Source organism: Entelurus aequoreus, linkage group LG10 (genome assembly GCF_033978785.1).
Source record: "Entelurus aequoreus isolate RoL-2023_Sb linkage group LG10, RoL_Eaeq_v1.1, whole genome shotgun sequence".
In the NCBI taxonomy this organism is placed as follows: domain Eukaryota; kingdom Metazoa; phylum Chordata; class Actinopteri; order Syngnathiformes; family Syngnathidae; genus Entelurus; species Entelurus aequoreus.
In genome coordinates, this window is record NC_084740.1 from 14,293,019 (window position 1) to 14,319,350 (window position 26,332).

General features: G+C 38.2%; 1 protein-coding gene across 1 annotated transcript; it reads left to right on the forward strand.

The window, feature by feature from the left end:
- The first annotated feature begins 4,958 nt into the window (after positions 1-4,958).
- Positions 4,959-25,382, forward strand: LOC133659306 (zona pellucida-like domain-containing protein 1). The gene is made up of 11 exons (XM_062062050.1): positions 4,959-5,027; positions 9,882-10,036; positions 13,157-13,383; positions 14,001-14,191; positions 14,739-14,811; positions 17,391-17,488; positions 17,619-17,702; positions 20,364-20,535; positions 20,685-20,784; positions 24,766-24,795; positions 24,994-25,382. Exons 2-11 carry the CDS (start codon positions 9,919-9,921, stop codon positions 25,143-25,145), a joined length of 1,245 nt encoding a protein of 414 aa, XP_061918034.1. The 5' UTR covers positions 4,959-5,027; positions 9,882-9,918; the 3' UTR covers positions 25,146-25,382.
- The last annotated feature ends 950 nt before the right edge of the window (positions 25,383-26,332 follow it).

Genomic DNA, 26,332 nt, shown 5'->3' on the forward strand with positions numbered 1-26,332 from the left:
ATAAATACGATTTCCTTAATATAAATAAAATAAAAAATAAAAATAACCAGAAGACAGTTTTTATATTGAACGTTCTTGCATAATATACCCTTTGTAACTATGATAAATAAATAAATGGGTTAGACAGATATTAAAACAATGTACCGTAATTTAAAAAACAAAAACAAATAAATACGATTTACTTAATATAAATAAAATAAAAAAATAAAAACATACTAAATTAGTATTAAAATATAAATGCAAATACATGTATGTATTATGAATGACAAATAACATATCTATTTTTTAATAATATATTTTTAAATCATTACATCGAAATCAGTCCACTACAACGAGACTTATTTTGTAATTTTGCTAGGCACAGTTTGGCCTCTTCCTATGAAAGGAGTGATACATTAATTGTGTGTGTTTCCCACCACTGAATCCACACAGGAGATGAAAAAACAAGCAAGTATTCATCATATGACAAACATGCACGTGGGCATCATAATCAAATTGTCCCCATGGAGGAAGCGAAAGACGATGGAGGCCTACAAAATACAACCAACACAACTTAAACAGTAAGTACACCAAAATAAACATACGGTTTAGTCAACACTTCTCTGACAACGTCATTTCAAAGTGAGCATGATTCTCTTTGCGAAGGCCCAACTTATTTGAAATCTGTTACATAACTTGACAACACTGTTCTAGACTGGACATGAACTCACTGCCTGGAGACCAAAGCAAAGCAATGCACAGGAAGTAAGGAGTTCAAAAAAAGAAAGGATTTCCTCTTTTTCCACTGGATTCCTTCCTGTCCTATACGGTCAGTAAATACAGTAAAAAATCTCCTTATCAGAGTTGTTGTGACTGGAGTGTGCAGCCGTGATGTGAATAACGTGTTTGACAGCACATCAGCCGCACTTTCAACACACGTCACATATGCTTTTCAATTGAAGCTGCAGGCCTCTGTTTTATCGCTTGTTTCCTTATTTGTCCCCAGATGCCATTTAGTCACTCCATATAGTGTGTGTGTGTGTGTGTGTGCACACTCCTCCAAGAACTCAACTAGAAATCATCACTTTTTATCAATGCATGCAGTAAAACTATACAGTACCTAAAAGTGCACATATTAAATTGAGCAAATAGTGGCTACAGTTGAGCACAACATTTTTCCCATAGGAGACCATTTATACACCGTAGTCTGCTCCAGTGTCCAACTGTTGCCTTAAATGAAGTGTACACGGAATGTTTCCGAATCTTTTTAGCAGTGTTGCAATAAAATGTGGCAACAAATGACAAAACCGCTTTTTTTGTTTAACTAGCAATGCAAATGGGCCTCATGCATCTCCTTTTTTTATGTTTTAAAGTGTAACAATAAGTTAACTACCACAAAATGTCAAAACAACTAAACCCTTTTCTTTACTTTTGATAGTGACAAATGTTGCATGTGGGTTTTTTCATATGTTGCAAAAAAACCAACACAAAAAGCCAAAGAAAAAGTACATTCATGAGTCCATCAGCCAATCTTTGTCACTACATATGTCACTATATATATATATATATATATATATATATATATATATATATATATATATATATATATATATATATATATATATATATATATATATATATATATATATATATATATATATATATACAGTATACAGTACACACACAGTTGTGGCCAAAAGTTTACATCCACTTGTAAAGAACATAATGTCATGGCTGTCTTGAGTTTCCAATCATTTCTAAAACTCTTATTTTTTTGTGATAGAGTGATTAGAGCACATACTTGTTCGTTACAAAAAACATTCATGAAGTTTGGTTCTTTTATGAATTTATTATAAGTCTACTGAAAATGTGACCAAATCTGCTGGGTCAAAAGTATACATACATATTTGGTTACATGTCCCTTGGCAAGTTTCACTGCAATAAGGCGCTTTTGGTAGCCATCCACAAGCTTCTGGTTGAATTTTTGACCACTCCTCTTGACAAAATTGGTGCAGTTCAGCTAAATTTGTTGTTCTTCTGACATGGACTTGTTTCTTCAGCATTGTCCACACGTTTAAAGGCCTACTGAAACCCACTACTACCGACCACGCAGTCTGATAGTTTATATATCAATGATGAAATCTTAACATTGCAACACATGCCAATACGGCCGGGTTAGATTAGTAAAGTGCAATTTTAAATTTCCCCCGAAATATTCTGCTGAAAACGTCTCGGTATGACGACGTTTGCGCGTGACGTCACGGATTGTGCGTACATATTGGGACACCATTATGGCCAGCTATTAAGTCGTCTGTTTTCATCGCAAAATTCCACAGTATTCTGGACATCTGTGTTGGTGAATCTTTTGCAATTTGTTTAATGAACAATGAAGACAGCAAAGAAGAAAGCTGTAGGTGGGATCGGTGTATTAGCGGCTGGCTACAGCAACACAACCAGGAGGACTTTGAGTTGGATAGCAGATGCGCTACCGTGAGTACAGCTTTGGCTTCCAAACATTTGATCGCTTGCCCGTACATGCGTGCCGCTATGTGCATGTCACGTACGTAACTTTGGGGGAAATATTTGTGCTGTATGAACTTTACGGAGGTGAACGGTACTTTGGGCTGTGGGATTGAGTGTGTTGTGCGGGTGTTTAAGTTGTATTGGCGGGTTATATGGACGGGAGGGGGGAGGTGTTTGTTATGCAGATTAATTTGTGGCATATTAAATATAAGCCTGGTTGTGTTGTGGCTAATAGAGTATATATATGTCTTGTGATTATTTACTGTTTTAGTCATTCCCAGCTGAATATCAGGTCCCACCCGCCTCTCACAGCATCTTCCCTATCTGAATCGCTTCCACTGCCCTCTAATCCTTCACTCTCACTTTCCTCATCCACAAATCTTTCATCCTCGCTCAAATTAAAGGGGTAATCATCGCTTTCTCGGTCCGAATCGCTCTCACTGCTGGTGGCCATGATTGTAAACTATGTGCAGATGTGAGGCGCTCCACAAACTGTGACGTTACGCTACTTCCGGTACAGGCAAGGCTTTTTTATCAGCGACCAAAAGTTGCGAACTTTATCGTTGATGTTCTCTACTAAATATGACAATATCGCGAAATGATCAAGTATGACACATAGAATGGATCTGCTATCCCCGTTTAAATAAGAAAATTTCATTTCAGTATGCCTTTAAGTCAGGACTTTAGGAAGGCCATTCTAAAACCTTAATTTTAGCCTGATTTAGCCATTCCTTTACCTCTTTTGACGTGTGTTTGGGGAAAGGGTGTAACGGTACGTGTATTTGTATTGAAACATTTCGGTACGGGGGGTTCGGTTCGGAGGTGTACCGAACGAGTTTCCACACGGACATATTAAGCAGCGTACGTTGTGTAAACAATGCACACCGAGGCACAACACACGGCATGCTAGCAACGAGCGGGCTAGGACAACAAGTAAAAGCCAGAGCTGGAAGACCCTCCTGCCTCGTTAAGATCTCCCGTCTGGGAACACTTCGGCTTCGCGGTGCGATACAACAATGGAGGACGAGTGGCGGACAAAGCAAAAGCGGTTTGCCGACATTGTTCAGCAGCAGTAGGGCATGCTTCTGCCAACACGTCAAACATGCTAACCCATTTTGAAGCGGCACCACCCCCAAGTGAACATCGCTTCAACGAAGAGAAAGACGAAGCCTCTCCTCGGCGTGTCAGGCAGGGCTAAAGCAATAACAAATGTTTTTATAGCAGCAGATTTAAGACAATGAGCCCATATATCCTCTTACTGCCAAGTTAGCCAGGCACTACCTCGCCATACCTGCTACCTCCGTGCCATTGTAACTGCAAGCAGGTCTGCTCTTTCTGCAGAAAATGTGGATGAACTGATTTTTCTGGCAAAAAACATGAAGTTTGAGTTAAAGTCACCAGGGTTAACGGCTGGGGTGAGGGGTGGGGGTGTGGGGGGGGGGGGGGGGTGGTGGGAGGGTTGGGGGAGAGAAAAATTCATCCGAGGCTGAGTTGACTTGAAACTAGAGATGTCCGATAATTTTTTATTTTTATTAAAGGCCTACTGAAACCCACTACTACCGACCACGCAGTCTGATAGTTTATATATCAATGATGAAATCTTAACATTATAACACATGCCAATACGGCCGGGTTAACTTATAAAGTGACATTTTAAATTTGCCGCTAAACTTCCGGTTCGAAACGCCTCTGAGGATGACGTATGCACGTGACGTAGACCGGCGAACATTCCACATTGAAGCCAATACGAAAAAGCTCTGTTTTCATTTCATAATTCCACAGTATTCTGGACATCTGTGTTCGTGAATCTGTTGCAATCATGTTCATTGCATTATGGAGAAGGAAGCTGAGCAAGCAAAGAAGAAAGTTGTCGGTGCGAAATGGACGTATTTTTCGAACGTAGTCAGCAACAACAGTACACAGCCGGCGCTTCTTTGTTTACATTCCCGAAAGATGCAGTCAAGATGGAAGAACTCGGATAACAGAGACTCTAACCAGGAGGACTTTTGACTTCGATACACAGACGCCTGTAGAGAACTGGGACAACACAGACTCTTACCAGGATTACTTTGATTTGGATGACAAAGACGCAGACGTGCTACTGTGAGTATGCAGCTTTGGCTTCTAAACATTTGATCGCTTGACCGTATGTGCGCAACTTTTTTTTGCGTATGTACGTAACTTTTTAAAAATATATAAGCTTCATGAACCTTGGGTTAGGTGAACGGTCTTTTGGGCTGAGTGATTGTGTGTGTTGATCAGGTGTTTGAATTGTATTGGCGTGTTCTATGGAGCTAGGAGCTAGCATAGGAGCTAGGAGCTAGCATAACAAACACACAGGTGTTTTTATGCAGGATTAATTTGTGGCATATTAAATATAAGCCTGGTTGTGTTGTGGCTAATAGAGTAAATATATGTCTTGTGTTTATTTACTGTTGTAGTCATTCCCAGCTGAATATCAGGTACCGTGAGTATGCAGCATTGGCTGCTAAACATTTGATAGCTTGACCGTATGTGCGCGTCAGGTACGTAACTTTTTAAAAATATATAAGCTTTATGAACCTTGGGTTAGGTGAACGGTCTTTTGGGCTGAGTGATTGTGTGTGTTGATCAGGTGTTTGAATTGTATTGGCGTGTTCTATGGAGCTAGGAGCTAGCAGAGGAGCTAGGAGCTAGCATAACAAACACGCAGGTGTTTTTATGCAGGATTAATTTGTGGCATGTTAAATATAAGCCTGGTTGTGTTGTGGCTAATAGAGTATATATATGTCTTGTGTTTATTTACTGTTGTAGTCATTCCCAGCTGAATATCAGGTCACCCCCGGCTCTCACAGCATCTTCCCTATCTGAATAGCTTCAACTCCCCACTAGTCCTTCACTTGCACTTTACTCATCCACAAATCTTTCATCCTCGCTCAAATTAATGGGGAAATTGTCGCTTTCTCGGTCCGAATCTCTCTCACTTCATGCGGCCATCATTGTAAACAATAGGCAACTTTGCGTATATGTTCAATTGACTACGTCACGCTACTTCCGGTAGGGGCAAGCCTTTTTTTTATCAGATACCAAAAGTTGCAATCTTTATCGTCGTTGTTCTATACTAAATCCTTTCAGCAAAAATATGGCAATATCGCGAAATGATCAAGTATGACACATAGAATAGATCTGCTATCCCCGTTTAAATAAAAAAAATTCATTTCAGTAGGCCTTTAAAGACAGATGATTAGTCTCACACGTACCACCTGTGTAATCCAATCATCTGCCAGCTGTGTGTCGCAGTCAGCACATGCCCCGCCCCCGCCTGATGGCGCTCTGTTCCGGCCCCATGGACGGAGGCGTTGACTTTCACTCTTGCAGTGCGCTAATCACAACCCCCTCTCACAACCTCCCTCCCCCATTTACACTCATTCAAACAAAAGGGTTGTTTCTTTCTGTTATTAATATTCTGGTTCCTACGTTATATATCAATATATATCAATACAGTCTGCAAGGGATACAGTCCATAAGCACACATGATTGTGCGTGCTGCTGGTCCACTAATAGTACTAACCTTTAACAGTTAATTTTACTCATTTTCATTAATTACTAGTTTCTATGTAACTGTTTTTATATTGTTTTACTTTCTTTTTTATTCAAGAAAATGTTTTTAATTTATTTATCTTATTATTATTATTTTTTTAAAGGACCTTATCTTCACCATACCTGGTTGTCCAAATTAGGCATAATAATGTGTTAATTCCACAACTGCATATATCGGTATCGGTTGATATCGGTATCGGTAATTAAGAGTTGAACAATATCGGAATATCGGATATCGGCAAAAAGCCATTATCGGACATCCCTACTTGAAACTGTTTAATGTTGCACTTTTTGTATGTAGAAGAAAAGCTTTGTCATTTTATTTAATCTGAGCAACAACTTGAGGCAGTTTAATGTTGATTAACGTGGACCCCGACTTAAACAAGTTGAAAAACCTATTCGGGTGTTACCATTTAGTGGTCAATTGTACGGAATATGTACTGTACTGTGCAATCTACTAATAAAAGTGTCAATCAATCAATCAATCAAAAAAAGCACTTTATATGTAGAAAGGTTTTGTTAAGAAACCATTCTGAGCCTTATCTTATTTAGAAAAGCGCCTTATTGCAGTGAAACTTGCCAAGGGACATGCAAGCAAATATTAACATTGCTGTATGTATACTTTTGACCCAGCACATTTGTCCACATTTTCAGTAGACCCATAATAAATTCATAAAAGAACCAAACTTCATGAATGCTTTTTTGTGACCAACAAGTATGTGCTCCAATCACTCTATCACAAAAAAATAAGAGTTCTAGAAATTGTTGGAAACTCAAGACAGCCATGACATTATGTTCTTTACGTGTGTGCGTGTGTGTGTGTAATTAAACAATTAAAAAGTTTATATTGTTGTTATTAATTAACAATGCCTTACGGTTGATTTTTTTTAAACTTATTTAAAAGAATAATACTTACAGTGTATTCATTAGTTCTTATCTACAGCAGTGGTCCCCAACCACCGGGCCGCGGACCGATTGGTACCGGGCCGCACAAGAAATTAAAAAAAAAAAAAAAAAAGTTTTTTTTAAATTTTTTTTTTAATGAAATCAACATAAAAAACACAATATATACATTATATATCAATATAGATCAATACAGTCTGCAGGGATACAGTCCGTAAGCACACATGATTGTATTTATTTATGTAAAAAAACAAAAAAAACAAACAAAAACAGAACTTTTTTTTTTTTTTTTTTAAATCCCCCCACCGGTCCGTGGGACACATTTTCAAGCGTTGACCGGTCCGCAGCTACAAAAAGGTTGGGGACCACTGATCTACAGTATATATTTGTGCAGGGTTTACTCTTGGCCAGTAGATGGCAGAAAATAATCTTGATGCATTCCAACAACCCTGTGTAAATTGTTAAATTTGTGTTTTTGAAAATATTTGCTTACCTGCGTGTATGTAAAGATAATATAGCGTTTTTATATGCATTCTCTACTGTTCCTCCACCAGCTTCCCAGTGTATCAAATCAGTGTGTTTGTTTTCATTACATTGACTAATCTGTCACATGATACTGATATCATACATCCTACTTTTGTCATTCATAACCATTTTCTTTGCCTCACGATAATTACCTGACTTTGGACATTTTGTTCCGACACAAGATTTCCGTGACCTTTCTGCCAGAAGGATTACTGCAAAAATAGAAATGTGATTAATAACAAGCGGGAGATATGATCCTGGAGATTGTTTTTTTGTGCGAGTGAGTCTTAAATTAGGAGTAAAGGGGTTGCAGCCGAGTGACGCCTGTGTGGATAATGTAACGTGTGTGTTTAGGGACAATGAGGAGTCTCAAAATGGTGGCCTGTAGCTACTGTATGTGACAGACAGCTTCATTATAACCAAAAGGTTAGTCCTGCTTGGTTGTGTGTCTTATAGCTTTTGGCCAACCAGATCATCTTACAAGCATGCACCGTAATCCACACGCCATACATGTATTGTTGTTTACCTTCGTCACGTCACCTGCAGAAAAGGTGTTGAGTGCATGTGGTCTCTGATTAGCGAGGATGGCTTGTGGGACACACCTTCAAAGTTTTAGGTGTCTTAAGAATGTCCAACAGTATAAAAGTCACTTTCTATGCCAAGATCAGATAGACAAACACCTGCTCAGGTACCAAAGAGGTAAGACCCCCCATCTCTCTTTCATTGGGATTGTCTTATATTTTTATTATCAAGATGTCATTTAAGTATAAAATCAATAACTGCATGATGCAATAGAATTGACAGGAATGCTTAGTTTTGATTGATCCCAGCCACAGATGCATTATTGTACTATTGTTACTTTATTTTATTTTGGCAGATTTGGTACTAATATTACTAACTCCACAACAAAGCAAATTAAATCCACAATAATAATAATAATAATAATGATGATAATATTAATGATAATAATAATAATAATATTAATGATAATAATAATAGTAATAATATTAATGATAATAACTGTTACAAATCAATGTAATATGTTGTAGTGACAATTTAATTTTATAATATTTTGTTATAATGTATCCAAAAGACTGCTACATTTTAAAAAAAAAAAGAAAAAAAGTTGTATAACTGTACGATTTTTTTATATTTATTGGGATACATGTTACATATATTTTCCTTATTTCCTTGCATGCAAAAGAAAAAAAAACAAAAAAACAATATGTTGCAGTGCAACTCCACACCAAAACAAATTAAAGCCACAACAATAATAATAATCCAATCCAATCCACTTTATTTGTATAGCACATTTAAACAACATACATGTTTCCAAAGTGCTGGACAACAATATTAAAAACAATATTCAAATATTATCCTCAGCGCCACCAATGACTGAATAAAAACAAAAAATAAATAAGTACAAAACCAATATAAAAACAATATAAAAATAAATATGATAAAAAACGATTTTAAAGGGTAAAACCAATTAATAATAAAATAATAAAAAAATATAATATTGATACTAGTAATACTACTACCACTGCTGCTGCTAATAATAATACGTATACTGCTGCTACTAATAATAATAGTAACTGTTAGATGGGTGTCCTAATTTATTATATTTTATTGGCAATTTCATTTTACAATGGGATGTTGTCATATATGTCTATAAAAGACTGCTGTTTTTTTTAGTTTTTTTTTTTACAAAGTTATCTCAATCAATCAGCCTTGGTGATGTTCTTGTGCATCAGTCAGCATTTTTATTTGATCTCATGTTTTTAAAAAATAGTAAAAATTGTAACGGTCAAATAAAACTTAACCACAATTTGGACACCTGTCTTAAAAGTTATTTAAAATACACGTACGTTTGACCCCTATAATGGTTACGGTTATAGTATTAGTACTTTATTTGGTGAAACATAGCATCTCAAAAACTGCTGTAAAAAAAGTATCCGTCTATTTTCTACCGCTTGTCCCTTTTCGGGGTTGCGAGGGGAGCTGGAGCCTATCCCAACTGCATCCGTGCGGAAGATGGGGTACACTCTGGACAAAGTCGCCACCTCATCGCAGGGCCAAGACAGACAACATTCACACACTAGGGCCAATTTAATTGAACCCGGGACCTTCTTATTGTGTAGTCAATGTTTGATTTAAAATAATTCAAATATATAGTTTTGCTTTACACATATTCATTAAATACAATCAAAATGACTTAAACCCCCCTAAAAAGAAACAACAAAGATGTGCTGAGGATCTCTTAAGACAAAAGGAGGAATCCTACCTCATGTGGTCAATGAAAGTACACTAAAATACTATTGATATACAGTACTACATTTTGCAAGAGGCAATAATTATTGTTGCTTTTGCAGTTTTTTTCCTTCCAAGTGCACTAAAACGACTGAAGAGATGCTGCGTCCTACTAAGATGACTCTTCACCTTCATCTTTGTCTCCCCCTGCTGGCCATGTGGCTGCAGCCCACCCTCTGCCTTTACAACTGCTCCTCTGACTATGACAGGATACCAGGTTAGTTGCACGTTAACGACGACTACAGTATTTCTACTTCTACTACTACTACAGTACTTCTACTACTACTACTACTACTACTACTACTACTAGTAGTACAGTACTTCTACTACTACTACTACAGTACTTGTACTACTACTACTACAGTACTTCTAGTACTACTACTACTACAGTACTTCTACTACTACTACTACTACAGTTCTTCTACTACTACTACTACAGTACTTCTACAGTACTTGTACTACTACTACAGTACTTCTACTACTACTACAAATACAGTACTTCTACTACTACTACTACTACTACTACTACTACTAAGGGGTGTATTTTGTCATTTGGGGGCCCAAGGCAAAGTCAATGGGTCCCTTCACATAACAAAAACAACATGGTCCTTTATCTTGTTAGAAATACAACAAACACTACTACTACTACTACTACTACTACTACTACTATTACTTCACTACTACTATTATTTCACTACTTCTACTACTACTACTACTACAGTACTTCTACTACTACTACTACTACTACTACTACAGTACTTCTACAGTACTTGTACTACTACTACAGTACTTCTACTACTACTACAAATACAGTACTTCTACTACTACTACTACTACTACTACTACTACTACTACTACTACTACTACTAAGGGGTGTATTTTGTCATTTGGGGGCCCAAGGCAAAGTCAATGGGTCCCATCACATAACAAAAACAACATGGTCCTTTATCTTGTTAGAAATACAACAAACACTACTACTACTACTACTACTACTACTACTATTACTTCACTACTACTATTATTTCACTACTACTTTTACTACTTCTACCCCTACTACTACTACAACTACTTTTACCACTACTACTACTATAAATACTATTACAACTATAAAAACTACTACTTCTAATACAACTTATTTGAATGACTACTTTTACTATCACTAACACCACCATTACTACGACTACATCTATTGCAACTAATTACACAAATACTACTTCTACGACAAATACGATAACACTTAAAACAACAACAACTACTACTACTACACCAACTCCGCAACCTTATTCTCCTCCTCCTTGTCAGAGTGTGTAGGTGACGACCCCCAAGATGCAGAGACGGCAGGCTTTGTCTAGGAAAACATGATTTAATTGAAGTCTAACAAGAAACAAACAAAAGGGTACAAACAAAAGGCGCGCACAAGGCGGAGAACAAACTTGGCTATGAACAGAAACTAGCACAAAGGCTAAACTATGGACAAGAAACAAAAACACTTACTGTGACACAAATAAACAAAACTCACGTGCAGGATGAACTGTGACATGAGCAGAGTGAACAGAAGTAGACAGAGCTACAACGACAAGTAATAAATGACACTGACCTCGACAATCTTTAGCGACATTGACAATACTCCAGCACTGACTGGAGGGAAAAGCAGGTCTGAATAGTAGCTGGCTGATTGACACCAGGTGTGGCCAGGTGCCAATCAGCCACAGCTGAGGGGACACAGTACTCAGGGAGACAAGTAGGAAATAACCAAAATAAGAGCGCCGACAGGAAATAAAGACAAACAGAGGAAAAACTCAAAACATAACTAAACTGTCAGTGACAAACCTGACACTCCTCCTCCTACTATAACTACAACTACTACTACTATTGAAAAATAATAACACAACTACTACTACAAATACCACTACTACTTATACAACTACTACTTATACAACTACTCAAACTCCTCCTACTACTAGACTACTACTTCTACTACTACTACTACTACTACTACAACCACTCCACAACCTCCTTCTCCTCCTCTTCCTACTATAACTACAACTATTACTAAAAAAAACAATAATACAACTACTAATACAAATACCACTACAACAAATCCCACTGCTACTACTACTTATACAACTACTACTAATACTACTTCTACTTAAACAATTACCATTATTAATTCTACCAATACCACTGCTACTACTACTACTACTAGTACAAATATTGCTACTACTACAACTGCACAACCTCCTTCTCTTCCTCCTACAACTACTACTACTACTAACACTACTAATAATACAACTACTACTACAAAAATCACTACAACAAATACCAATTACTACTACTACTACTACTTGTAAAAAAAATACTACTACTACTACTAATACAAATACTACTACTACTACTTTTTTTTTTTTTTTTTTTCTTTTTTTTTTTTTTTTTTCTTTTTGTCCTGCCCAGCTTCTCGGGCAAATCATATATCAGATGTAGATGCCCATATCGGCTGTTCAGATTTACTTTACAAAAGAGAAGTGTAGGATACTTCTCTTGTTGCCTTACTTGTATTTTGACTTTATTAAATGTATTTATATTATCATTTGGTGCAGCCGGGCCGGAGCAGGAGGGGATAGAAAGAGAGAAAAAGGAAGACAGAGGGGGGAATTGTGGGGACAAGAGGGGGATTAGACAGAGAGACAAAAACAACAACAGCAAACACAACAACAACAACAACAACAGAGCAACATCAGCAAATACGACATGTACAAATATGATGGTAAAAGTAATAGCAAATAAGCAGTTAGCGAAAATTAAAAAAAAAAAATACAGAAATGACAATGAGCATTATTACACTAAAAATGGAGCAATATGAATACCAATAGAAATAGTGCTATTGATAATAAACAATACCAGTACTTTACCTTTATTATCAACAATACAATTGTTCAAATGCAACAATACATATACGTAATGATAACTTGAGATACGAAAGAATGCAGAAAAATGGAGGGGAAGAAAGAGAAGCAACCTTAACCTTGTAGATTGTTATAGTAACAATAGGTTAAGCTTTGTCAGTGTGCCATGTGTTATACCCAGTTTACCCTAGGGCAACAACGTACTACTACTACTACTAATACAACTACTCCTAATCATCATCATTCTCCTACTACTATAACTGCACTACTACTAGTACTACCACTACTATTACTGCTACTTCTACTTCTACTACTACTACTACCACAAATACTACCACTACTATTAGTACAAATATTGCTACCACACTACTACTACTACAACTAGTGATGCTACTACTACGGGTACTACTAATAACCCCGCCATCCTTGTAAAGACAGTTCGGACCTGACAGTGGACTGCGGCACCAACATGATCAGCTTGGAGATCAACGCGTGCACAGCTCAGTGGGCAGGCTTCAACTCCTCCAACTTGGCGCTGAACAGCAAGCACAACATCAGCGACTGCCAGGGCGTGATCGACTCCAGCGTGGACCCGCCCGTCATTCGCTACCAGCTTCCAGTTAACGACAGCCTCGACAATTCCTGTCGACAGTCCCTGCAGGTCAGACTAGGGAAGATGATTCAGTTCCTCATCAAATGCAGATGGAATGTTGCAATACCTATTTTATATTGAATATTGAATAATGTGGTTTATTTGATGGGATTTAGTCTTGTTATTACATTGTTATTTCATATGTAATGAATATAATGACAATTGTATTTTCTTAAAATGATGTTCCCTCCGGGTACTCCGGCTTCCTCCCACCTCCAAAGACATGCACCTGGGGATAGGTTGATTGGCAACACTAAATTGGCCCTAATGTGTGAATGTGAGTGTGAATGTTGTCTGTCTATTTGTGTTGGCCCTGCGATGAGGTGGCGACTTGTCCAGGGTGTACCCCGCCTTCCGCCCGATTGTAGCTGAGATAGGCTCCAGCGCCCCCCAAAGGGAATAAGCGGTAGAAAATGGATGGATGGATGGATGTTCCTAAGCACCACTAGATGGAGCTAAGGTACTACCACAGCAGCAGTACTCAGAAGATTTAAACCTGGCTGTGAATTGGTGTTGTTAGGCAGAATAGAGAGTGGAGCCGATAAATAGTTGATCCCAATGTAAGAAAGCACCACTGAAATGACGTTTTCATTGAAGGACTTTGCTTCATGTGTGTTCCGGTTAAGATTGTGGATGAGGCCCCGGACCCCACGGGCCCTTTCAGCAACTTCCTGAGCATCCAGTCGGTTATCATCACGAGCTTCATCGACACCCCCAAATCAGACCAGGGAATAATCAGCTACTCCACTGACCTCTACTACCATTTCTCCTGCCGCTACCCCTTAGAGTACCTGATCAACAACACCCAAATAGTGGCGTGAGTAAGCATGGCAACCACTGATTTGGGGGAAAGGAGCTATTCATTCATTTTATTTAGAAAATAAATAATAAAATACACCATACAGGCCAAAAGTTTGGAATGCGTTTTCTTTATTTTTTATGACTATTTACATTGTAGATTGTCACTGAAGGCATCAACACTATGAATGAACACATGTGGAGTTATGTACTTAACAGAAAAAGGTGAAATAACTGAAAACATGTTTTATATTCTAGCTTCTTCAAAATATTCAGCCTTTGCTCTGATTACTGTTTTGCACACTCTTGGTATTCTCTCGATGAGCTTCAAGAGGTAGTCACCTGAAATGGTTTTCACTTCATAGGTGGCATAGTTTTGATGCCTTCAGTGACAAACTACAATGTAAATAGTCATGAAAAATAAAGAAAACACATTGAATGAGGAGAAGGTGTGTCCAAACTTTTGGTGTGTGTGTGTAAAATAATTACTTTAAAACATTTTTTATATATATTTTTTTTTAATACATGCATGTATCTTGGTTGATTTATGTGCCTTTCTTTTTTAGCTCCTCAGTTTCCGTGGCAACAAGTGACAACAATGGGTCCTTCATAGACACCCTGAAAATGAGTGTTTTTAATGTAAGTGCACGTTTTGGTGGATATTTGGTAAGGCCTATAAGAGAAATGGAAATTTCTACTACTACTACTAATACTACTACTACTACTACAACAACTCCACAACCTCCTCCTCCCCCTCTTCCTACTATAACTACAACTACTACTAAAAAATAATAATACAACTACCAATACAAATACCACTGCTATTACTACTGCTACTACTACTACTACATAAACAACGACTACTATTATTAATACCACTAATACCAATACCACTACTACCACTACATAGACACCCTGAAAATGAGTGTTTTTAATGTAAGTGCACGTTTTGGTGGATATTTGGTATGGTCTATAAGAGAAATGACGGAAATTTCCCTAACCAAGTCTCTTTATGTAATTGCTCCTTAAAATGAATCTGGCGGTCATTTCCCATTATATCAATTAGTTTTTGTGTAATCGGTAGACACTCAAAGTTCGATATAGTGCGGTCCCATATAATGTGACGTATATAACACGTGGACCCTGAATTTTCGTCCGCTTTTTTTTCTAACAGTCAGTTGCGTTGTTTTTCATCAAATTATTGCATGAATGTAAATCTTTATGAAAGTCTCCAAAAAGAAGGAATTAAAAAAATAATAATTAAAAACTATGCAGGAATTGCATGTGAGTACTGTACATGCTCAAGATACACTTGAGTGGAACTGAAATGCTTGAATGACGAGGGTGAGTGGATGTTGGAACGATTTGAAACGGACGAGAAATGTAGGACGTGAAGAAGTTTGTATATTGCCCATTCATTTTCAATGTTCCTGGTAATGCCTGGTAATCAGGGAAATTTGTGAACCTGGACAGTCTTTGGTTTGAATGTTCAGGGTGAGTGGAGGGTGCCCATTCATTATCAATTGGAAAAATGTCCTGGAAAACCTGGAATTCTGGGTAATCTGGGGTATTTGGAAGGATAAAAATTGGGTAGCTAACAATTACCGGCCGAGCCGATTGTTTTGATACCTGAACATTTGTGATTGGTTGAAAACTGGGGACGCTGAAAGCTTATAAAAAAATAATATTAAAAAAAAGAAGAATTTTTGGGGTAGATCAACACGTGTCCTGGAAAACCTGCAATTCTGGGTAATTTGGGATATTTGGGAAAAATACATTTTGGATTCCCGGTCGAGCCGAATGTTTTAATACCTGAACTGTTCTGATCGAATGAAAACTGGGGGCACTGAAAGCTTATGAAAAAAGCAACGGAATAAACATTATAATAATAATAATATTAATAATAATAAATGATGAATGTGTGGTGTAGAACAACAGATGTGTGAATGCTTGGGCATTCAAACAGTAAGAAAGTATTGACCCAGTGATGTCCAAACCCACTTGTGGGTAGTGGCCGTCACATTCCGTGACGTGGTGGCACTATCCAGCAAGCAGGTTTAAGCAGCTGAGCTACGTGTATAATCTTTTTTTGAAAAGAAAAGGGTAAACAATATAGATTTCTATATAACCTGATCTCGAGAATAACGTGATTGGTATTTTATTGACCCCAACGACCACGTTTTATAGTACTTAGAGCAAGGGTGTCCAAAGTAAGGCCCGCAAACAGGTTTTATCCGGCCCGCGGGATGAGTTTGCTAAGTAAAAAAATGAGCCGAAATTTTTTTAATGAAAGAAACTGCTGTTGTAAATGTGTCCACTAGATGTCGCAATAGCAATTATTTGTATCTATGTAGATTATTCTATATATGTAAAAAAAAATAAACCACATGGTATTAGTGCACCAGTACATCCTGTAATTTGAAAGTATAAATAACGACAAATAAAGGTAGAAAACTATTAAACGCAACATGTAAGTGTAAAAAAAAACAACAACATTATGATTTGTACATTTTCAGAATGTGCTTGTTCTATTTTTAAACTAAGAAAACAATCTGAAGTTGTCTTTATTTTTAAGTTATCGTGTCGTGATTTTACCAGTCCGGCCCACTTAGGTGTAGATTTTTCCTCCCTGCTTGACACTCAGCATCAAGGGTTGGTATTGGGGGTTAAATCACCAAAAGGATTCCCGGGCGCGGCCACCGCTACTGCTCACTGCTCCCCTCACCTCCCAGGGGGTGATCAAGGGTGATGGGTCAAATGCAGAGAATAATTTTGCCACACCTAGTTGTGTGTGTGACAATCATTGGTACTTTGACTTTAATTACCCTCTGCATTTGACCCATGCCCTTGTTCCAACCCCTGGGAGGTGAGGGGAGCAGTGAGCAGCAGCGGTGGCCGCGCTCGGGAATCATTTTGGTGATTTAACCCCCAATTCCAACCCTTGATGCTGAGTGCCAAGCAGGGAGGTAATGGCTCCCATTTTTATAGTCTTTGGTATGACTCGGCCGGGGTTTGAACTCACGACCTTCCAGTCTCAGGGCGGACACTCTAACCACAAGCTAACTGGCTACATGGCTCTAAAAGTAGCTACCGCCAAGTTACTGGAAAATGCAGTTAAGCTACGTAGCTTAGCTACATGTAGCTTGCCTATCACTGGAAATAAGTGCTAATGTTGTCAGCATGAGAGGGACCCGTTATTCTGCTTCTTATTTTTGCAGGATACCAACTATGGCTATCCGTTAGTCGTACCTTCCTCCGGGCTGCAGCTGCGGACAAGGATCTACGTGGAAGTAAAAGCTGTGAACCTGACTGGAAAGTAGGTAAACCCCTCGCAAAAAGCTCATAGACGGTGTGTTTAGCTTAAAAACAAATATTTGCTTTACAGCTGAACAGACTCGATATTCCTTTGCAAAAAAAAACGGTATTTTATGACCCGTTTACCACAGTTTTCACGTGCTGCTGGATCACTGCTTCGGAACTCCAACTGCCTACAACGTGTCGAACAATGAGCAGCACAACTTCTTCACCGGGTATGACGGCGCACACCACTCACACGGTGACGCGTATGAGAATGAAATAATACAGTAGTAGTCCATATTTAACTGGCGATGCCATACTGGTCGTGTGGAGGGACTTGGACCGCTGCATTGACATGTTGACCTTGCTAGCAAACATACAGTTGGGAGGGGATTAGAGAAGGGGGGTGGGGGGGGGGTGGGGGGTTAATCATTTTGCAATGCAGTCTGCTGAAAATGAAAGAAAGCGCCACTCTACATAGCTATTTACGTTGTGGTCAGAGTTGGAATTGCCACAAATTACATTTTAATCTATTGACACTCTACTGCCATCTGGTGGCCAAAGTGGATAATGCACCCCCCCCAGTTTGTCACATTTCATGTGTCGGGGAAACTGTGATGAATGGGGCCATATGACTCCCCTTACTATTGTAGAACACTGGGGTCCAAACTTGAGATTTACAATACTGAGGTGTTCCTCAAGGCACCCCTTTAAGTACTATCAAAGTTTTTTTTTGTAGTTGATTTATGTAACTAAGGTGTTGCCTGCGATGAGGTGGCGACTTGTCCAGGGTGTACCCCGCCTTCCGCCCGATTGTAGCTGAGATAGGCTACAGCGCCCCCCGCGACCCCGAAGGGAATAAGCGGTAGAAAATGGATGGATGGATAAGGTGTTGCTGTAGCTTGTTCAACGTCTTTAGTTATAATAATAATAATAATAATAATAATGGATTACATTTTTTATCGCAGTTTTCTATTATTAGATACTCAAAGCGCTCACAAAGAAGTAAGAACCCATCATTCATTCACACCTGGTGGTGGTAAGCTACATTCGTAGCCACAGCTGCCCTGGGGTAGACTGACGGAAGCGAGGCTGCCAGTTTGCGCTTACGGCCCCTCCGACCACCACCTATCATTCATTTATCATTCATTCACCAGTTTGAGCGGCACCGGGGGCAAGGGTGAAGTGTCCTGCCCAAGGACACAACGGCAGCGATTTGGATGTTAAGAGGCGGGGAGCGAACCTGCAACCCTCAGGTTTCTGGCAGGGCCGCTCTACCCACTACGCCAGGGGTGGGCAATTAATTTTTACCGGGGGCCGCATGAGCTACCCGAGCACTGCTGGAGGGCCACATCGACAATATTTCAATTAAATTTTGCTCAATATTATTTTTGATATATACCGTAAGATAAATAATAATAATAATAATAATAATAGTAATACTTCAACATAGTGTGTGTAACAGCATTCCATGACTAATATATATAAATTAACATTAATAATAAATGACAGTAAAATAAGCACACGTATGACTGAGGAGTCATAGTGTAACTTTGTGTGGTGTTTGAGTTGTCCGACTTTTTGTGTGTGGCCTTAAACGCACCAGTGGTTTAGTGCTATGCGTGTTGGTGACAGATGACAAGTTGGTTTTGGCCTGGTTTGTACAGCAGAAAATGACTAGTTTTTCGAGATAGAATTGTTTTACTCATGTTTTTGGTGTGGTTATGTCCGAATATAAACAGTTTTGTTCAATAAAGTGATCGATATAATTCCTGTCCTCGAAGCATCTCGATAGACGTTACAATAATTGAACGGTGTTGACGAACACCATTAGGGCCGCTTGTTGTCACTGTCACTCAAAGTTGCATTGCAAAATTACATAGAATAAATATGTTTATTTTGTTTATAATTCAGATGGGATTTGATTTGGTGCGCGGCATATATTTGCTGCGCGCAGCGGACGCTTGAGCAGTGCGCAATTGCGCAGGCACGCACCTTAGGTGAGGGGACGTTGCTTTGCAGTTCATGTCTTGTTGAAAACACGGCATTCCTCATCAACTTTTCTCTTTTTGGCGTCTCGGGTGTAAACCGTGCATCACTTGTCGCTGCATGTGCACCTTCACTCGCAGGTTACACACGGACACACGCCCATAAATAATACTTTTAAAAATAAAAGCAGCACAGTTGTATTGCGCGCAGGACATAGATGTTTTTTCAACTTTATTTTGTAATTGCAGTTGTTCACATTCACTCACAATCACGCATACGTCCACACGGAAGTAATACAAATAACGATTTTCAAAACAAAAGCAGCACCGTTGTATTGCACACTCGACATAGATACTTTTTAAAATTTATTTTGTAATTTATAATTGGCCTCACGCGGGCCGGACAGGGACGCACAAAGGGCGGGATGCGGCCCGCGGGCCGCAGAATGCCCAGGTCTGCACTACGCCATACCGCCCCTTATACTAGTGGTGTTCCTCGAAGTTCCATTTTAGATCCTCTCATTTTCATCATTTGGGGTATTTGAGATTTCAGTTCCAAAAACCTGTGAGTGATAAAAAAAGACCCAAATAAAATGTCTACTGTAGAGGACGTTGATTCTTCGGAATATACAAAATAAGAATATTAGTGACAGAAGAAGACTGGCCCCACAGGACCTGGATTCTGAAAATGCGGCCCCCAAAACAATTTACTTGAATATCCCTGGCATACTGTACTTGTACCATATTGCTCTGTACTATGAATACCATGAATTGATTAACGTGGACCCCGACTTAAACAAGTTGAAAAACTTATTCGGGTGTTACCATTTAGTGGTCAATTGTACGGAATATGTACTGTACTGTGCAATCTACTAATAAAAGTGTCAATCAATCAAAAAACACTAGATGTTCAGTAGACCAGCGGGCGTCTATTGATACCAACGGACTCTCCAACGTGGCCCGTTTCGACTTTGAGGCCTTCCGCTTCGTTCAGCACCAGGACCAGGCCAAGTCCAGCATCTACTTGCATTGCATCCTCAGACTCTGCGAGCCCACCAAATGCCAAGAACTGCTGAACGTGAGTAGAAACAACCTGAAATTGAGGCATAGAAGAGACGAGAATGGATGTTTGTTCATATTTGGAGCTTTTGCCCTTCTTAGTTGTGTTGGAGCTGTTTACTGATATGTTTGCATGTTGCATTTTGACAAACAAATCTGATCTTTCAGGCTTGTAGCAACAGAAAAAAAAGGTCCTTGGCTCCTTTTGGACAAGAGGGCAGCGACTCTGCCACTGTTTCCGTCGGACCTCTGTACACCACTGGAGAAGGTACACTGCAAAAACTGAAATCTAAGTAAGATTAAATATCTCAAATAAGGGTGATATTTGCTTATTTTCTGTCTGATAAGATAATTCTTCTCACTAAGCAGATTTTATGTTAAGAGTGTTTTACGTGTTTTGGTCCTAAATGATCTCAGTAAGATATTACAGCTCGTTGCTGAGATTTTATGACCTACTGTATATTGAGTAAAACATGCTTGAAACTAGAATATCAACTGATGCATGTCAGTATGTGGACTATGGCGGCGCAAATTACTGCACGGATTACTTTCCCAGGATGCAAAACAACTAGACTGCACTTGGCTTGAAGGTAAATACATCATTTAAATTTTACACTAACAAAAGAAACAAAAGGCGCGCACAAGGCGGAAGTACAAACTTGGCTAAGAAACAAAACTAACACTTGGGCAAAAACTATGGACGTGAAACAAATAAACTGTGACATGAGCAGAACAAAAACTTACGTGGCATGGCAAGAAGCATAAACGATGGAATAAGCAAGTCAAGTCAAGTCAAGTCAACTTTATTTATATAGCACATTTTCAACAACTTTTTAGATTGCACCAAAGTGCTTTACAGGTTAAAAAAGCTTGGAGCAAACAAAAAACAAAAAACAAACAAAAAAAAAAAAAAGCAGGGCAGGAAAATGACAGAGGTAAACAGAGTTAATGTCGCCAGGCTGACTTCCTGGCAACTATCAGCTTAAATAATACAGACATGATTGAGAACAGGTGCGCGAGTGCAAACGTGAGACGGGTGAAACTAATGGGTAACCATGGAAACAAAACAAGGAAGTGAAAAAGCAGGAACTAAGTGACCAAAACCAAACAGGACATGACTAAAACAAAACATGATCCCACAGACACGACAATGCAAAGCTGTGTCATCAACACTCACAAGTATAAAACTACTTTTTTAAAGTAGTAATTTCTTATTTCAAGCATGAAAAAAAAAATCATGATGCCGAGCGCATATCATTATGTCAAGATAATGGCACTAGCATTTACTTAATTTAAGAATATTTTTCAACATATTAAGCAAAAAGGTCTCGTTTTTTTTTCTACCAAGAAAAGTACACTTATTAGTGAGAATATACTTATTTTAAGGTATTTTGGGGTTCATTGAGGTGAGCTAATTTTACTTGTTTTGGAAAGTCTTGACAAGCCAAATGTTCTTGTTTTATTGGCAGATAATTTTGCTTAGTTCAAATAAAATACCCCTCATTTTTGTTTTTTTCTTGTTTTTGACTTTTTGCAGTGTTGGACCCCCGTGACGCTACTCTGGACTTAATCAGTGTACCGTATTTTCCAGACCATAGGGCGCACTGCAGATGAATGGTCTATTTTCGATCTTTTTTCATACAAAAGGCGCACCAGATTATAGGCCGCATTAAAGGAGTCATATTATATATTTTTTTCTAAATGTAAAACACTTCCTTGTGGTCTACATAACATGTAATGGTGGTTCTTTGGTCAAAATGTTGCATAGATGATGTTTTACAGATCATCTTCAAGCCGCTTTCTGACAGTCGCTTTCGGATGCGCCGTTTTGTGGGCGGTCTTATTTACGTGGCTCACCTTCGGCAGCGTCTTCTCCCCGTCATCTTTGTTGTAGCGGTGTAGTGTGCAAGGACGGGGGTGGAAGAAGTGTCAAAAGATGGAGCTAACTGTTTTAATCACATTTGGACTTTACTTCAATAACGGAGCAGCATCCGGAAACAACAACCGCCGGAAATGTGTCCCGTAAAAAAACGTCCGACCGGAACTCTCTAATAACTAAAGTTCCTTGGGTGAATAATGTAAACTCACAACACCGGTATGTTTTAGCACTTACATGGCGAGTTTACTGACAGATATACTGTAAGTAAGAACTTTACACTACTTTATATTGCAATGTATTGTATATTGTAATGTCCCATAACAAAAAGATAGAGGAAAAGAAGAAATTTATCGACTACGGTGTCGGCACGGACTACAAATGCGGACCCACGCAATTGTTCAGGATTTATGCAGATCCCAAATACAGATCAGCAGATACCAGAAGGTAAGAAAAGTTGCTTTTGTGTAATATTGCGAAGCAAAACGGCAGATAATGTCTTACCTTATACACACACCATAATAATACTTGTATGTTTAATGCGCCGACAATCCATCAAGCAGTGCGGCTTCATAGCTTACCAAAGTCGTACTAAAACATTTTGATGGATTTTTTAACGCTGTGTGTAATGTTCTATATTTTCAATGGAACATATAAAATGTTGGTATTGTTTACTTGAGTCATATTGCCATCATAGTGCAGTCTACACATATCTCTTATGTTTTACCGCTATCTACTGGTCACACTTATCATTACACCATGTACCAAATAAAATTGCTTCAAGGTCGGTAAGCAAAACCAGAATTATTCCGTGCACTAGGGGCACCGGGTTGTAAGGCACACTGTCGAGTTATGAGGAAAAAAAAAAATTCTAAGTGCGCCTTATAGTTTGGAGAATACGGTACTTCTGTTTTTGCAAGTAATTCTAAAAGGTCCAGCGAGGACTAAATGGTACGAAAAAATTAAGGAATTTTTTCCATAAGAAATAATGAAAATTTACTCAATCGGTTCCAGACGTTTAACCCCTCTCCTACCGGAAGCCACCACTACGGCAAAGCCCAGTGAGAAAACAATTGACGAAAATTATTCCATTTTATTCTAAACATTAAATACGTAAAAAGTGTCATTTTTATCTCCAAAACGAAAACCTGATATTTGAAAATACATAAGTATATTGTGTAATGACTGTACAGTTACAATTGTAGTTATAATGACAGTCAAAGTGGACTTTTTCCATCACATAGTACTTAACTGCTATTAGGTTTGGAATCGGATGCAGCACAAAAATAAATAAATGCATCAAAAAGTGTTTTATTACTAATCTAAAGTATATTTAGGCCTGATATTTACATCAGCACCCCAGCCCTTTAACCTTTAATTTACTATACGGATGATAACTCATTTTATGCAATTTAAAATAATATAGAAATCTGGCATAATTCAGTTCAGTTCCGTTTCAGTTTATTTGGAACATGCATACAATACAATGTAATGCATCATATATTTCCAGTTGTTTCATTACAGATGGTTCCAAAAAGGAGTAAGAAGAAGCTGATCTTATTTTAATCCTACCCCTTTTCATGCCAGAGCAATTTAATCCTATTTCCTTGTTCTCTGTAACATAACAGTGAACAAATAAATAATACATAAATAATATACCATAAGAAGTAAACAAATATTAAATACATAAAGAATCTTTGTCTCAATTAAGAAAAAAAATAATAAAAAAATTACATTAAATGGGCATTTAAATGGTTAAAATACATTTTAAATACGTGGCATGTTTGCTATTTTTATTTACGACTAAGAGATTAAGAGATTTGAGCAAAAAAAGAAAATATATATGTGATTCCGCTAAATTGAAATTATTTTCCAGTGTATCGAATATTAAAATTGAACATGAAATAAAGGAAAACAAATAGGGAACACATATTCTATTTGTCGTAACCCAAGAGAAAATAAATGATCTGAAAGGACGAAAAATTTGCCAAAATATACTCTGGGCGATATTAACACATTTTACCGAAATTAATTATAATTTTACATGCAGAAAACAATCAAATATATTTAAATGGTAAATTAAAATAATTATCATTTAACATAACTTTAATATTTAGTGAAGACTTTTTGACATGTTTTAATTCAACAGTGTTTCTCACCTTTTTTATCAAAGTGCTGGGCCAAACTACTTTGCTAGGTGTAATAAGCGAGGCAGCATTGAACGCCGGCGTACACTTTTGGCAAACATGTTCCTTAAACGGGGTGTTATACAAAAAATGGTGCGCACGAAAACTGAGGTACCACTGTGTACTGCCACTTTATTGTATACATTTACAAAAAACTTCAATTTCTACTTTCTCTCCTCACTTACAGAGAGGCCTGTCGCAGCTTCTTACAGTACAAGTAAGTATAAGTGCCCTTGCTATGTGCGATTGCTGTACTGCTCTACAAGCTCAACATTGACTACTCTAAAATGCATACAAATATCACTTCACTGCCATTGTCTGCCATTTCTCCATGATTCTAATGGTGGTACTCCAGTGAGATATTACCCAGTGTTTGTACACATGACACATTTAGCTGATGGATGTGCTCTTTCAGGTGACACTGCGGCGTCAGAGAAACATGACACGGACGTGACAGGCCTGGTGGTCGGCGTCGTGTTCGGCACAGCCGCCTCCGCTCTGCTGGTCCTTGGCGGCTGGTTTGTGCTGAAGAAGTTTTATTTGGCGGGACCTCGTTCCTTCAACTGAGACATTGTAAATACTACCTAAACTTTATGGGTATTTTCAGTGCAGACACACTAAAACGTGGATAACGGTAACAATTTTCTGTACTTTTGTGTGTTCATGTAGTATTTTGTTTAATAACAAAACACCATTTTATTGTATCTTGTTGTTTTACACTTTTTAGTCTCATTTGCAAGTTTGTCCTATGTGTGTTGCCATAATTACGAAGTAGTCTTTCCCATTAAGTTGCAAGTGCCAGTCCTGTCTTTTGGTTGAGTGTTTATACGGCAAGTATTGCACTTATTACACACCAGCTGTTTGCTTGTAATGTGCATCTTTGTTGTAGTTAACACATTTGAAGGTGTTGAAATCGCCATGTAAAAAAGCTAATGGTAATCAGTAGCATGTATATGGCATATCCAGTGCTAATCAGCATCGAGCTAGCTCGAAAAGTGGTGCCTTACTTTTGATCGCTTTCTATCATGCATCTTGCTTTGTTGTCATGGAAAATTGTTATTGTACCTAAAGGCAGTCTGCTATGAATAAAGTACATCAATTACTGTAGTACAAAACCCAAAACCAGTGAAGTTGGCACGTTGTGCAAATGGTAAATAAAAACAGGATACAATGATTGGCAAATCCTTTTCAACCTATATTCAATTGAATAGACTGCAAAGACAATATACTTAAAGGCCTACTGAAATGAATTTTTTTTATTTAAACGGGGATAGCAGATCTATTCTATGTGTCATACTTGATCATTTCGCGATATTGCCATATTTTTGCTGAAAGGATTTAGTATAGAACAACGACGATAAAGATTGCAACTTTTGGTATCTGATAAAAAAAAGGCTTGCCCCTACCGGAAGTAGCGTGACGTAGTCAGTTGAACATATACGCAAAGTTCCCTATTGTTTACAATGATGGCCGCATGAAGTGAGAGAGATTCGGACCGAGAAAGCGACAATTTCCCCATTAATTTGAGCGAGGATGAAAGATTTGTGGATGAGTAAAGTGCAAGTGAAGGACTAGTGGGGAGTTGAAGCTATTCAGATAGGGAAGATGCTGTGAGAGCCGGGGGTGACCTGATATTCAGCTGGGAATGACTACAACAGTAAATAAACACAAGACATATATATACTCTATTAGCCACAACACAACCAGGCTTATATTTAATATGCCACAAATTAATCCTGCATAAAAACACCTGC

What these genes read in the sequence shown, in the direction of transcription:
- LOC133659306 (XM_062062050.1), top strand. Translation starts at nt 9,919, where the DNA reads ATGCTGCGTCCTACTAAGATGACTCTTCACCTTCATCTTTGTCTCCCC. An exon ending in TGAAAATGAGTGTTTTTAAT is followed by an intron (nt 14,812 to 17,390) that starts GTAAGTGCACGT and finishes TTATTTTTGCAG; the next exon opens with GATACCAACTATGGCTATCC. An exon ending in GCTGTGAACCTGACTGGAAA is followed by an intron (nt 17,489 to 17,618) that starts GTAGGTAAACCC and finishes CGTTTACCACAG; the next exon opens with TTTTCACGTGCTGCTGGATC.